Source organism: Orbicella franksi, chromosome 8 (assembly GCF_964199315.1).
Source record: "Orbicella franksi chromosome 8, jaOrbFran1.1, whole genome shotgun sequence".
Taxonomy (NCBI): Eukaryota; Metazoa; Cnidaria; class Anthozoa; order Scleractinia; family Merulinidae; genus Orbicella; species Orbicella franksi.
The window spans coordinates 12285382-12300192 of record NC_138152.1 but is presented as its reverse complement, the minus strand read 5'-3'; the positions used below and the strand labels follow the sequence as shown (position 1 = coordinate 12300192).

The 14811-nt window shown below is 43.3% G+C and overlaps 1 protein-coding gene and 1 non-coding gene across 4 annotated transcripts in view; both read left to right on the top strand.

The window, feature by feature from the left end:
- The window catches only part of LOC145495357 (tetratricopeptide repeat protein 38-like), a 243699-nt gene that overhangs the window by 11318 nt on the left and 217570 nt on the right, over positions 1 to 14811 (top strand). For 2 of the 3 annotated variants that reach the window (XM_081474967.1, XM_081474969.1), the window contains exons 10-15: positions 711 to 789; positions 2022 to 2092; positions 3072 to 3166; positions 4292 to 4370; positions 4885 to 4962; positions 6182 to 6255. In XM_081474967.1, coding sequence (XP_081331093.1) covers positions 711 to 789; positions 2022 to 2092; positions 3072 to 3166; positions 4292 to 4370; positions 4885 to 4962; positions 6182 to 6255 — 476 coding nt within the window. Of the gene's footprint in view, positions 1 to 710; positions 790 to 2021; positions 2093 to 3071; positions 3167 to 4291; positions 4371 to 4884; positions 4963 to 6181; positions 6256 to 7610; positions 8904 to 14811 lie in introns of those variants that run through there. The other variant, XM_081474968.1, reaches the window with a different exon arrangement.
- On the top strand, positions 13507 to 13579 carry Trnam-cau (transfer RNA methionine (anticodon CAU)). Its single transcript has one exon. It is a non-coding gene; the product is annotated as a tRNA-Met (tRNA).

The window sequence follows — 14811 nt, the reverse complement described above, 5'->3', positions numbered from 1 at the left end:
ATAAATAATTATCGCACAACTTAATTTGCCCATCAAAGAAATCATGCACAACCTAACTGAGGGGAGAAAAAAGTTTCATGTGCCAGAAAACTGCTCACCCCCACCCCCTCAAAAAATATTGTCTTGTTTAAGAGCACAACTCAAAAACACTGGTCAACATTCAAACCCAGACTGCTCACTCAGGAATCCAGTGTGCTAAGTCTTATTAGACCTGCAAACATGCTCACAACAAACCATTTCCCTCTCTCCTCAACCAGTTGATTTTATGTGAACACTTGACAGTTTTTTTGTATATATTTTAGTAACCGTAGAATGAGGGCTCTTCATATTGACAAGTTTATTTACTAGCATTTTTTACACTGTAAGAACGCTAAACGGATGCGTATATCTGAAGGGCCTTCATTGAGGCCGCATTAGGCGGGGTAGCCGGGAGGGGGAGGGGGGGGGGGCGTTTCTGAGTATCCGATATCCTGTTAATTTTTGGCCTTAATATCCTGTGTGGTGTTAACTCAATTTAAATGTTATCACTTTTCCTAATGGATATCCCACAGTATCTGTTCTAAATATCCCTCATCCGTTAATTTTCCCCCCAATTATCTTGTATCCAGTTATTTTTTTTTTTACCTAAATATCCCTCAAGTGACCTCAAGTGTTCACGGAAAGTTTCCTTACTGTAATATGTTGATAATTTTTCTTTCCCCAACATGCAGATTGCGCCAAGATTTAAGAAAAGTCAAACTTTTCCACTGACAGATGGTTCATCGCTGTTGTACAGACTGAAATTTGAAGGTACGTATTAGAAGAGGGACATTGATCTTGGTTCTTTAAAGCCAGTGGGTATTTAATTCGTCTCAAGGCTGATCTACCACCTGGGGTGGGGGGGATACTCTATAAATTTAGGGTAGGGGTTTGCTGCTTGGACGGTGAACCCCTTACCCTATTCCCAAGACCATGATCAGCTTGATTTTGCAACCTTATTCTAGACTAGACACCAAAACTCCCTGTAGTTTTCACTGCGTGATGTCTATACCCTATCCCAGACTGAAGTGCCTGAAAACCATACCCTTCACAGCAGCACATGCCCGTATAGCTTATAAATGGGATACCCCCGGACCTACCGCCTGTATCCTGACCCTTTCTCAGACCCACATGTAGCTAGATCACTTTCCACATTCTGGTCAAGATCGTGCACAGTACCTGGGGTGAATTGCACCCTGTCATTTAGAAAAAGGCAATTTTTGTTTCGTTTGAAATATTTGTTTCCTTTGTTTTAGTGGCATGCCTGTAAACTAGCTAAGCTTGCATGACCACTATAAGAAAGATTTACATTTTACATTTTTACATTCGAAGAGGAAAAGCCCGATGAGTAAAATAATGTCAATACATTATTAATTCATTCATTCTCATGCCCAACATTTTTAAGAGCAAAACAGGTCAAAGCCACGCCCTTTGTTGCGGCATGTACCCACATGTTGCATGTATATCTGTGTAGCCTATGCATAAAGGATATTACACGGCCGCGTGAAGATATGAATTATATTTTCAAGCGGAAAATATTGGTTTTTTTATGGGTTTAAAGAGAAGAAAATAAAATTCATATCTTCAAGCCATCGAGTAAATTTTTTATTATGATTAAAGACAAACTGACTGTGTGCACAAACAAAAAGTGATCGATAAAGCGGGAAATGATAAAGAAGTCGTCAATATCCTCACAAGCGACTACATCCGGAACGCGAGTGACGTACATCATAACAATGATGTACGTCACTAGGGTTCCGGATGTAGTCTCGTTTGAATTATACGAGTGGTGTATTTTCCGTGATAACACTCCTGTTCATATAATAAAGGGGAATACACACTCTAGGACGTCAATTTGACTGATGGTTAATTATAAGAGAGAAGAGGCCATTTGAGAACGAGACTGTTACTACACTAGCTTATGAGAGCTCTTGTAGCAAAATGAAATGTGTACTGACGTAGCATAAGTATTAAAGGTAAGTGTAAAAATCTTATCTTGCTAGGAGTTGATGTCGGGGACAGATGGCAGCAGCTTTGTCAGTATTGGGAAAGCCATGCAGATGATCACTTTTTGGTGAGTACAGGGCCTAGAAAAACGCCAGGGCAGAAATGTACCAGGCGGTTTTTAAACCTGGTTCACCCTTTTGAGATGAGCAGAAGCGTGTACACATTCAAGCCAAAGCACAAGGATGTTCGCACTAGTTAGCAACATACGCATGTACAGTGACAGTTACATCGCTGGGGAAACAAAATGTTGATTGGTTCAATTCTTGCGCCTATGCTTGTGCTTATTTCATGCCAGTTCCCACTTGTGAAATAAGCGTAACACTAGTGAAATAAGCAGAAGTTCCGACAAAAGAAAAAAGTAGAATGTTTCTTTTTCTTGTACTTATGCTTCGGCTTATTTCACCCCGTGCACATCAGCGTTTTGTTGTGCTTATATTTGCGCCAGCGCTTGTGCTTATCTCACAAGTGTGCACCAGACCTTATGGGTTGAGAGATGTTTGCTTAATGGCTACTGCATTGGACCAAGGATAAGGAGCTGGGGGTTTGAACTTTACGCTAAGATCACTGTATGGTTTTTTTTCTTAAGACACGCTTCTCTGACTCTGTCCGCTCTCTTTACCCAGGAGTAGTATTTTATGGATATTGATAAGGTGTTGAGGACAACTTGAAAAAAATTGTGGTACCTGTAGCGTGTGAGGTATACCATTTAGTGGGACTAACATTTCATCACGTCTCTACCTGCTGTGGAATCCGGGATTTAATCAGGCTGCATGCATGTAAGCCGGCCGGCTTTGCCATTTGACTTGCTTTTATGAAGGAATTGACACTGGCTTAATTGTTAGGGAATAACCTGAAAAGTTGTTTGAGATAACTGTAGCGTGCGAGACATCCCATTGAGGGGGTCTAATATTGCATCTAGTCCCCACCTGATGTGGAACCCGAGATTTAAATAGGTTGGATGAGCCTGCTATCTTTGTTTGTTGGTTTGTTTTTACTTGCTTGTGTGAAGAAAGTGAGGCTAGTTTAATTCTAATGACGTTCTCCAGGCATTTAATGACAGTCACATGCTGATGAGCACGCTGGGAGCCCAGAATGAAGATCTGACTATGAAGGTTTTAGATTCATTGAGAAAATTTGTCAGGTATGTCACCGTTAGTAGCAAGTACACATATTTAACAAGGTACAAAGAAAAAATAATTAATCGGCTTTTCCTTCGGGTAAGCTGTGAAAGTAAAGTCTGCATACGAGCCAAGTGGCCCATCAGGCTGGAGCTTATCCCGGTTTCTGTAGCGTGAAGCGACTAGGAGTATTTCTACTACCCCCTGGATGGGATGCTAGTCCATCATGGGGTTACCCTCCAGCATTAAATTTGCCGGTACGCATTTATACACCTGGGTGGAGAGAGGCCGACTGTGAGAGTAAAGTGTCTTGCCCAAGATCACAACAAAATGTCCCCGGCTAAGGCTTAAGCCCGGAGCGCTCGTTGTGGAGCCGAGTACGTGATGTACTAGCCCGAAAGACGTTCTCACTAGCTCCACACATGTTCATCTCTTATCATAATTAGTTCTATTATTTCACTTCCCTTCAAAATCTTCCCGAGACATTTCACGGTTATTACGTGATGTATTTTAGCATTAATAAGACTTTATTGTCACAGTGCCACTGTCAATCCAGGTGTACTGGCGACTGGTGATTGCGCTAACCCTGCAATATAAGCATGTGAGCTGTATAAATTCCTCGAGTCTTTTCATTGGATAGAAAGCGGACATGAGCGCCGACCTGATAGGCCACTAGGCTCTAACGCAAACGTAACTTTTACGATTGAAATGAAAATGGTTGTGGAAACATGGGCACGTTGTAGTTTCGCGATTGTTTTTTTTTTTGCCTTTGTTTATTTATTTATTTATTTATTTATTTATTTATTTCTACAATTACAATTACAACAATTACAATTCTTTTTTTAACAATTAATTTACAGAAGAATGAATAAAGTTTGGTTTACAGAAATTAACAATAACAATGACACCATAATGAATTCATTAAGAAAATAGATATTGTCAATTCTTATCTACATACTTACTTCACTTAACGATTTTCCTTAATAATAGCGTTGTCCGACTTTAATTATTAGCTAAAATTGTATCCTCAAAAATCTTCCATATTTCTTTAAACAAATTCGTTTTATTCGATTTGAAGTATATGTGTTCAGTTTCGCGATTAGTTTTGCTCAAAGCGTTCACCTTCAACTTTCTTGCCTTTTTTTCAGAGATGGATCAGGCCCAAATTGTGAGGTATCTCGTGAAGTTGGCTTGGCAGTGTGTGAAGCATTTGTGGAGGCTGACAAAGTACGTGTGCATCTTAGGGCCTCCACAGACTAGACACTTAGTTTTCGGCAACTATTTGTTATCAACAACAAAATGTTATCGGCAACTAAAAAACGTAGTGTGTGAGACAACTAAACGCTTTATCTTGAGTTGTCGACAGCAAAGCAGTTTCCCTTTTCAAAAAGGGAAACTGCTCGGCCGTTTTTTCCGTGTGTGGGAATCATTGGTTTAGTTGTTGACAAGTAATGAAACATGACACACATTTGAGCGTGCGTTTTGCGTTTTGAGCATGCGTAGTGAATGTTAGTTTCTAAGGTCTTGCTGACCTGACTTAGACAACGACAACAACCACTCCAATGTGTGGAATGCTCGCGTCGAACACAATTAGTTGTCGATAACATTTAGTTTTTGGATAACAGGTAGTCGTTGACGACTAAATGTCTAATCTGTGGAGGCCCTTAGCGAGAGTAGCTCATACATCTTTTCAGTTGAAGTCAAACCAAGTGTAACATGGTTTACGGTTATCCATTTGCAGGGAAACTTTGACAAGGCCGTGGAGATTTTAAAACCTTTGCGCTACAAATTGGATCTCCTAGGTGGAAGTCGAGCTCAGGTGAGAAAACTGTGTTGATTGTGTGGGAAATCTAAGTATAATCTGGAAATGTTTTTTTCTTTGGGCGAGAATTTGGTTAAAAACTCTTGATATTTATGTAAGGATACTGAACCGTGCGGGTGGGCGTCGTCCTCGAAAGAACTGCTGTTGTAACTGACGTTTCGACAATCCATGGGCGGATCCAGGATTTTTCTGAGGAGGGGGTGCGCCACTAAGGAATGGCGTAAATGACTGGTGAGGTAGACAAATTTAAAGCAAGTACGAAGTAGAAGGCGGGATCATCTGGGAGAAGGGGGAGTGGGTACGCACCTTCTGCACCCTCCCGGTAGATCTGCCCCTGCAACATGAGCGGAAGTCATCTTCAGAGTGAATTGAAAAGTTGTTCCTCAGTCGACGGTGTTGAAAGTCCGGTCCGTTGTCAACGATGGGCTAATTTAGTCGTGATAGTATTAGCCGTAAGATTCGCTTAAAGTTCAACAGTAATTGGTCAGTTTGTTCTTGTAAGTTATGATATGCTGATCTATTTAGCTATTGTAAAATTGTTTTTAGATAACCGTATGTGTGTTTGTACAGTGTAGCTGTAATTGTTATGTTTTTGTAAATAAATTGTAGAGTAGGTAAGAATTTCGATCCATCTATAGTAAAAATCCGCGTGTAAGAACCTGGTGGTTTAAGACCCTACTGGCAGAAATTTGCCATTTTAATATCCAAAAATGTAGGAACCTGTTTGGCCAAGCAAGGTCAAGCAGGTTCTTATATGTGGGTGACAGTTAAATTATGAACTCTTGTTATAGAAACAACACTACATAAACATTCTGTAATCAGTTGTGTTAGGCCTATCAGAATACAGCACTGTTGTGAATAGATACTCTATATTTCAGGACCAAACCCAAGTTTATTTATTTGTGTGGTAATTAACAACTATTTCTCCTTCATAGAGATTAAGACACTAATTAAGAACCAACTTAGCCTAATTTGCCAATAACTACCCCAAAAAACAGGAGCCTATTTTCCCAGACTTCAAAAAAAAAAAATGTTTTTTGCTGTAGTTGAAGTGCTATTCAAGTTTTTAGTTGCGTTCATCTGGTTTGTTGTATCGTGACTACATACATGCAGGTCGTTTGTTAAAGTGCAAACTGCTATGTTGCTTTTCAAATGATAATGAGCAAACATCTTTAGGAGTTGCCGATTACTAATAGCATGGTTGTATCTATTCTAGCGTGATGTTTACGAGCTGTTTTTGATTAATGCTGCTATGCAGTCCCAACGTAAAGAAGATCATCAATATGTCAGGTAAAATTTTATCCACCTGAGTACGTCCCTTCTCTCATAACTTTACAGTTTCTTTTGTCATGCTAAGCCTTCATCTTCGCGTTACGCGTGTTCCACCGTGTTCCACCATGTTCATACAGCAGCCCGCTGCATGTACAATAGGCCACGTTCGAGATATCAATATTCTAACATTGCCTCCAGGCTTTCAGGTCAAAATTGCTAATTTGTTAAGCTTCTTTTGTCTCTCAATTCCCAAAAGAGACTTGGACACCAAGAAAACACCACCGAATATAGAAGTTTTTCCCGAAAGCGTTGGAGCCATGTTAGAATACTGATATATCGAACGTGGCCTATTATATGTGCATGCAGCATCCATGTACAGGAGCAACGTCGCGGTTTGCGCATCTTGAATAGTGAAACTTAGATTTTCAAGTTCGTCGTTTGTAATCCGTGTCACTCTTCTCCAATCTTAACCATCCTTGTTCCTTTATGGTTTAATATTAGCTCTTTGGTGTTTATCTATCTTAGTAAAGTAATGTTTTCAGGTTTCCTTCCATTTAAAGGTAGTTTTGTAAGTGGTTAAGATAACTGAAAGTGCTGCGACTGAGCTCCTTTAAGTTTTCTAGTCGACGGTACTCGTTGATAAAAGGAGATGGACGCGCAAAGCATTTCAACGCCATTTTGTGCATTTCCCTCTTTATGTCAACCCTTTAACTCCAGGGGAACTTAGGCCTTCGACCTTCTTAATTGCCTGCACAATTCTCCGCCTAAACTGACTTAGCACAAGCCCGCAGAGTGGCCCTGTTTAAAAGGGACACCGTCTTCTAACTATCGCATGTTTTCAAATGGTACACCCTGCTTTTATTAACGCCTCTTGGTTGATACAACTACCTTATCTGACGACAGTTACATGTTTTGATTACTCCAATCCTCTTTGTCCGTGCATTTTAATTGTTAAATTGAGACAAGGGCCATCAAAAAGTGACCAGAATAGCTGTTTGTAAATCATAACACATGTATGACTAGTACTGTTACACAAAGGCTGCGAATGATCAAGTTAAAGGGGCTCTGCTGTAAAACGTTATCAAAGGAAATTCAAAAGTAATTTCATTTTGTAGTAGAACAGAGCTTATCAAATAACACGAAGCGGGGTTTGGCAACGAGGACGACTATGGAGTTGTTAATTTTAATTTATCCAGTTTGATTCTCATCCTTATGATTCGGCTTGGAGTTCCTTAAATCAAAGAGAGTTCATAAAATTAGTCGACTTCGTGTTCGAATGTTTTTCCTTTGCACAGTTAGGTACACCTGCGTTCTTCTTCAAGGCCTTTGCGACAGTGCGCCTTTTATTCAAAATATTTGCGTTTCAATTTCAGATGCCTCATTGCTGAGAGAAAAGCCAAAAAAGATAAAGCACCTATGACAGACAGGTTGATGGCCAAAGCTCTTGCACTCCAAGTCGATTAAAATGCGTATGGTCTTTGCACACTGCAATTTGAAATTTAACAATGGCTTCAAAATAGTTTCGAAAGTGTTCCGCAATTACTTTTACAACGCTCTTTGATTGGCTTAACACAGCTCGCGCCACCTAAGTGTACTCCACCAATGAGATGTGCAACCAAAGTCAATAGACAACTTGGTCACGTGGTTTTTTTGCCGTGCTTTGTTACAGTTACACGTTCGACTGTTGTGATTGGGTTTGTGTTGGTGTCGGTATACGAAGCTTGCTTGAAAGCCTTTTTAAGAGACGAAGTAAAAGTGAATTACTTAGCTTCGAATCTCTGTCATCATCACTCCTTGTTGCCCCATGGGACTCATTTATAAGAACTCAGCATGTGCCATGATGGCTAAGCCAACGAAAACTCTTCAGCTGCATCATCCAATGATCCAGGTTTTAATCATGTCCTTCATAGTTTTTTTTTTTTTTTATGACAGTCGTAACTGTTTTTTATCCAGCGATAAAATCGCATGATAGATCGAGTAGTATCAATGGAGAGTTGTTTTCATATGATCACAACGATTGCTGAACGTTTTGTTTGGTGATCGTATAGTAGCGATGACAGCGATCATATGAAAACCATGATTCATTTTTCTCAAGTGCTGATCATTCTAAACCTTCCGCACATATTGATGTCGTAATGAGCATTTATTCGCCGGGATGTTTAGGGCGTAAATATAAATTAAGAAACAAACAAATGCAATAAAGAAGATCACTTTCTTAAGGTTCTGATTGTTATCACTAGTAAAGTAACTAACAAACTTAATTGACGTTTCTCAAACTTATTAATAATTCATCAAGTTAAACAAAGAAAATCACAACCGTGAAGGAGGTTTGGATACCCGGTCTTAATTAGCATAGATTTTGATGATTTTACCTCTCCGTTTACGCCTTAGTTTTTGTTTCGGCCGAGAAGATATATCAAACACTTGAGACAATGTTTCATCGAAAATCCAAACACCTCGAATTTCGTCAAAAATACTCCGCTGCGCGTCGTATTTTCAACTCCATTCTCGGTGTTTGGATATCGCGATGAAGCACTGTCTCTCGCGTGTGATATATTACGTCAAATACTTCTAGCGGGGTATGGGCTAACTGGGAACACAGCATTATCATATGACCCGTACGGCCCCGCGTGCAATTTCCATGGAAAACCAGTAGTATAGGGGAGCGGTTTGAGACCTAGCCAATCAGAGCGCGTTATTTGGGACACGTGACGCGTCTAGACCAATCAGCGTGCAGGATTTTCGGCTCAGGTCAGCGGTTGCACTAATGCTTTTTAGCGAGGTCTGGGGCGAGCTCGGCCAAAAGGGGACCGCGCAGGGTTGGACGCGAGGACGTGAGGGGCTGGGGAACGGAAGTGACGACAGACCACGTGATCCGTTTTCAAATTTTATTTGTTTACAATCCAGATTGTGTCCAGGTTAATCCGCTGGTGTAGGGTGCGTCTGGGTAGTATTCGGGTGACCAAAATCGCGTGATACGAATGTTCGTGACGGTGACTTCGTTTCTGTCAAAAGCGTACCTTCGTCCTTCCCGTTCGTAGTCGGCAATGTGAGTAAAGTGTTCTCGGTGCACGACTTCCTGCAGACAGCAATACACGGCGCCGGGAATGATTCTGTTGATCAACTGGTAAAAGGTTTTTCTGACTTCTGGGGTGGGCTCGTTGGGGGTGTTGACGGAGGCGTGAATGAACATGGGGTTTCTGCCATCGGGCGAAGTGGAGATGAACCAATCCAGTTGGACCCAGAAGATGTACCACACAAGAGGATCAATGCGAAAAGGTAGCGTGTCCCAGGAGCTGCTCCCTTCTTGGTGAATGTTGTGAGCCATCGCGCTGGCTCGTGTATCAGCGATAGCATTTCGGGCATGTTCCAAGGGTGTGATACCTTCGAGTTCTGCGGGTAACCTCCAAATAGGGGGATTGTCGGGACTGACCGCCAACTGTTCGTTGGCTCGGAGATCATCATCAACGCTGACGGTGTCGTTACTATCATCGAGACAGGGACGACGACAATGACCGCATTGGAAGCTTAGTTCGTTGGCCTTTTGGAAGCAGCGTTTGTGCAAGAATTTGCCGCAACAGGACATGACGCGACAACGTGTGACGGATTGGATATCTAATTCCAATAAACAGATGAAGCAGGCATCTTTGAACGGAGAGAGTTCGGGTCCCATACCTTGCAATCGTAGACTTTGTCGGGAAGCCATGATAATTACAGCATGGGCTCTGGCTCGCTTCTTTTAAATAGGAGTGGGTCATGTGATTTTTTTTATGGGTCCGGTAGAGGGGGGTACCCCCCATCCCCCCTCTGGTGACGTCATGAGAAAGGCGTTGATTGGTGGAGGTGAGTATGAAAAGAGGAGGGCGCGCCATACTAGCTTTTATTTCAAAATGACGATTACGCGAGGTTTCCTCACCATCGTGGCAGAAGTGGACATGACGTTAGAACAGCTAAGTGACGAGTGGGAACGCGTGCAATCCAAGAGGCGACGCGCTAGGACTGAGGATGCGCGGGAATTGTTAGATAGAAAGATGAAGCTTATACTGAGGGTGATCCTGAGATTGCAAAAGTGTCGAGGGCGTTTGATCAAGATTGATGAGGAATATGGCAATAGTGTAGAGAGACAGAGGGCCAAAGAAGACATGGAAGTGCGGCTGGCAGGCATGGACAAGTTGTTTGAGTACATCAGTCAATTTTGAAGAGACAAAATGTGTGAAAAAAACTTTTATTGAACAATGTTGGTCAACCAAAACCAGAAAGCGTGACATTCTGTGACTGGACAATGATGAATGCTCTCATCTGTGTGAAATCCACAACTAGGTAATAAACGTTCGTTTGAAATAATGTGTCTGAGTTTGTCGTATTTGGGACAACCCAATGTTTCGAGATCGATCGAGGGAATGTTCAGTGCCTTTAACAAATGTTTTTCCACGTGTCCTCCCTTGTAACCCACCACGGTTCTCTGCCCTTGTTTGTACCTGGCGTAGAGGTTCAGGACAATGTCTTTGAGTTCTTCGGGTTTGTGGTAGTATTCAGCCTTGAGGGGTTGATAGCTCAATCCGTGGATCTTCTTTATCACGAAATGCACGGTTCGTTTGTCTTTGTCGCTCAATTCTTTGTAAGGGGTGGGGATGCTGAAAGCGTGTCTACCATGCTCTCGGTTCCAAGCGTAATAACCCAGTTCTCTGACTTGAAAGGTCTTGTTGATGAAAAAACCTTCTAAATCCAAAATGAAGCAAAGTTTGTGCTGACACCCTTCCATGCTTTGAACTGAATGAATTTTTTTATGCGCTGTCTGTTATAGATGGAGGTAAACCTCTTTGTTCCAGGTAGAAACGTTCTTTGGGGGTGAATTCGTCATACAGGTACTGGTCATGAAATCGTCGGGGTGAGTTCTCTCGGAGTAGTCGGTCTAGGTTGAACTTGGTACGCGGGCTCAAATCAGCTCTGGGCCACTTCAATTCAAGTGGATGCAGACCCGGTATGGTGGGTTGAAGGGAGCTGGGTTCCAACCAAACTTTTCGACCCTCTTCTAGCCAGAGTCTGACCTTGTTTTGAGGGTATTCGTCAGCCCATTGAAAGAGATCGCATTGGCGCCTGACACACCTGAAGTAAAACTTGCCCGGGTTCTTTTTTGATTTGGACATGCTCATGATGAGAGGTCTTTCACAATAGCATTTCATTTTTTCCACGGGTAGTTGGACATAGTAGTCGTTCAACATACGTTGGCCTGAAGTCACATAACATTGGATGTTGTCAGTACCTACACAAGCAAAACATTCGGGCACAGGGCATTTGTAATAGGACCAAGGTCCGTAGGCCGTGGTGGTCTCACGCTTCTTTAATTCTTGCTCGGGGTGTCTAGGGCAAGGAAGGGTGTGGGGTGGTGAAGGGTTCCTGTAGGCTTGTTGCATACCGTCGAGGAAAGCGTCGGGATCAAATTCGTTGGGCTTGGCTTCTTCTTTGACTTCCCAGAAGGTGTGGATGGCGGGGAGTTTGTCTGTGTCTGAGAAACAGAGGACAAGTTATTTTCTTTTTCTAACCGCTCGAGTATACGCCTACGTCTAGGACCGAAAGGGCGATGTTGGTGTTGAAGTTTGAGGATGAATTTTTGTTCTTGTCGTTTTAAAGCGAAGTCACTGTTTCTTAAGGGATAATCGTCTTCACAGCTTAATGCTACTTCTTGCATGGAGTAGTGCCTTTTATCCTGAATGAGTTTTACCGTGACTTTAGTATGGAAATGAACTCGTTTACCTGGTTCCTGTTTGAGTTTCTTGTTCTTTTTATTTTTGTCCGTTTTCTTTCTCTTCTTGGTACGAAGGGGATACTTGGCGGGCGAATGAGGATTGAGACTATAATCGACCAAACCTTTACCCTCTTCATCCTGGTCTGGTAACCTATAGCGCGTGGGGGATTCCTCTGGACTGGTTGGCGGTGGCTCCATTTGCTTCCGATGGTTAATCGCGACTGATGGGAAATCAAAGACTGTCCTTGTATTTATGGGTTCTACTTTGGACCAATCAAGAGTCAGTACTTTCCCATGACGCGGTCTGTACTTTTCCCATCACGTGTACAGTACGTTTCCATCACGAAAGTAATTTTACTTGATGGACGGGTCTGGGTGTATAAAAAATGCGCTTGGCTGTTGGGAGTTCATTTGACACGATGGATTGCAGCGAAGAGACTCCCCTGGTTGAAGACAAGACAACCTTGAAGAAAAGGAGGAAAACCAAACCACCTACCAAGATCCCGGTTGTGAAGACGGAGGTGGAAGAAGAGAATGAAGAAGAGAAGAAAGAAGAACAGGATGCTTTGCTTTTGTTGATCAAAAAGACCATTGATACCATCATGTTGGAGGAAGCCGTTGCAATAGGGACCAAGATGGATAAGTACCGAAGCGTTTTGTCTGGAGGCATTTTGAAAGTGGCAGAGAAGATGGATGCCGCGGGAAGTCGCGTCAAGTTACCTAAGCTGGTGGATGGTTTGCGAACAGGGTGGAAAGAGTGGAAGGAGACTGGCGACGAGAAAGCGACCCTTGACACCTTCATGAGAGTCATGGACAACGAACACTGGTTTACCTCGTGATTTGAGTGGTGTGTTGCGCTATCCGCCAATGAGCCTCTGACGTTTTTTTACTATAAAACTTTGCGTGGCAGTTCTTTACTCATTTGATTCGAGATGTTGACCGTGTTGTACAGTAACAGCAACGAGATCGTGGATTTGATCGGATCGGTGTGCGGCTTTCAGGTCTCGCCTTTGGGTTGCCTCGATGAAGACGAAGGGGTCCATGATATGTTGGTGTTTGACATTTTGTTTTACGGTAAACCCGAGCACGAGTGGACCATTCCTGAACTCCTCCGTCGACGTCCTGAATGGGGATGGCAGATTCTCCCTTTACTGAAATCTCAAGTGCGTCGAACCTTTCTATTCACCATAGATTGGTACTCCATGGTCTACATCAAGGAATTGGATGTCATTCGTTTTGTGCCAGCCATTGTTCCCCCTACCCGAATGAAGAACCGGTTCTGTCTGATGGCCACGTCTTGTTTGACCTTCATGATGAGACAGAAGATCAAGAAGATGGTGGAGCCCCTGACTTATGCCCGAGATATCTCTGTGAGACTGAGCGACAAACTGAACCGCCCGATTGCATTGGGTACGCCTGCGTATTTCAGAGAACTGATTGAAAAGATGGAGGACTTACTGGTGGAACTGATGACGGAGAGAGACCTAGTGAATAGTTTGAATCACTGTTTGATGAACGAGGATGACTAAATGGTGTAGTGGTTAGCGCGTTGGGCTCATAACCCAAAGGTCCCAGGTTCGAATCCTGGTTTAGTCCTTTTTTGTATAAAACACAGGGATGTGAAAAATAAAAAATCATTTTTGGTCAGCATGGCGAGTGCGTGGTATAGTCTGTGCGAGCGCTGCGAGCTTTTATATGCCCAGTATGAAAGGAACGATCCCATTCCTTCGTTGATGGCGTTTGACCCCGAACATGTGTTTTTGGAGACGCATGTCGAAGAGAACGTCTGGCGTTTCGTGGTCTTCATATTGTGGTTGAAACGACAACCCCTGTCACTCGTCTGGTACTCTGTCATAAGACGAAAACACCCCGAGCTGGTTAGACAAGCGCTGTGTCGATTGTCGACATTATGAGTAAGAAAAAGAAGAAGGTGGATCGGTATGCCAATTTGGTGCGGGCCTACGAGGATCCCACTGTCCCGGGAAGTCTGGGTGGCGTGACGCGTTTCGCCAAAGCCCGAGGCTTACCCATTGGACCGGTACGTCAGCGGTTGGAAGCCAGTTTGGGCTACACGCTTCACAAACCCACTCGCCGTCGTTTTCGTACGGTACCGGTCATGGTCTACGGTATGGACGAACAATGGGTGGCGGATCTCATCGAAGTGGGGAACATTGCCAAATCGAATCGAGGGTACAAGTACCTGTTGACGGTGTTGGACGTGTTGTCCAAGTACGCTTGGGTAGAACCGGTTAAGTCCAAGACGGGTAAGGACGTGACAGCCGCCTTCGAGAAAATTTTGAAACGCAGTGGGGGTCGGATCCCTCGCAAGTTGCAGACCGACGACGGGAAAGAATTTTACAACAGGACCTTTCAAGCCTTGATGACGCGAAAAGACATTCGTCATTTTTCCACCAGTGGCGACACCAAAGCCAGTGTGATCGAACGATTCAATCGCACCTTGAAGAAACGCATGTACCGCTATTTTACGATCAAGAACACGTTCAGTTATTTACCCGTCTTGAAGGATTTGGTGACGGGATACAATCGTTCGTACCACCGCAGTATCAAGATGGCGCCCGAGAAAGTCAACCTGGGGAACGAAGAGCAGGTGTGGAAGACGCTGTACGCGGATCGACTGCGAGCCAAACGCGTACCGCCCGAGTTGAAAGTGGGGGATCGGGTGCGATTGAATAAGAAATACCGCCTGTTCAAGAAAGGGTATTTACCCGGTTGGACCGAAGAGGTGTTTGTGGTGGCTCGTGTGGTGCCTGGTGTGATACCTACGTATAAGATCAAGGAGTGGGACGGCACGCCGTTGAGTGGCACGT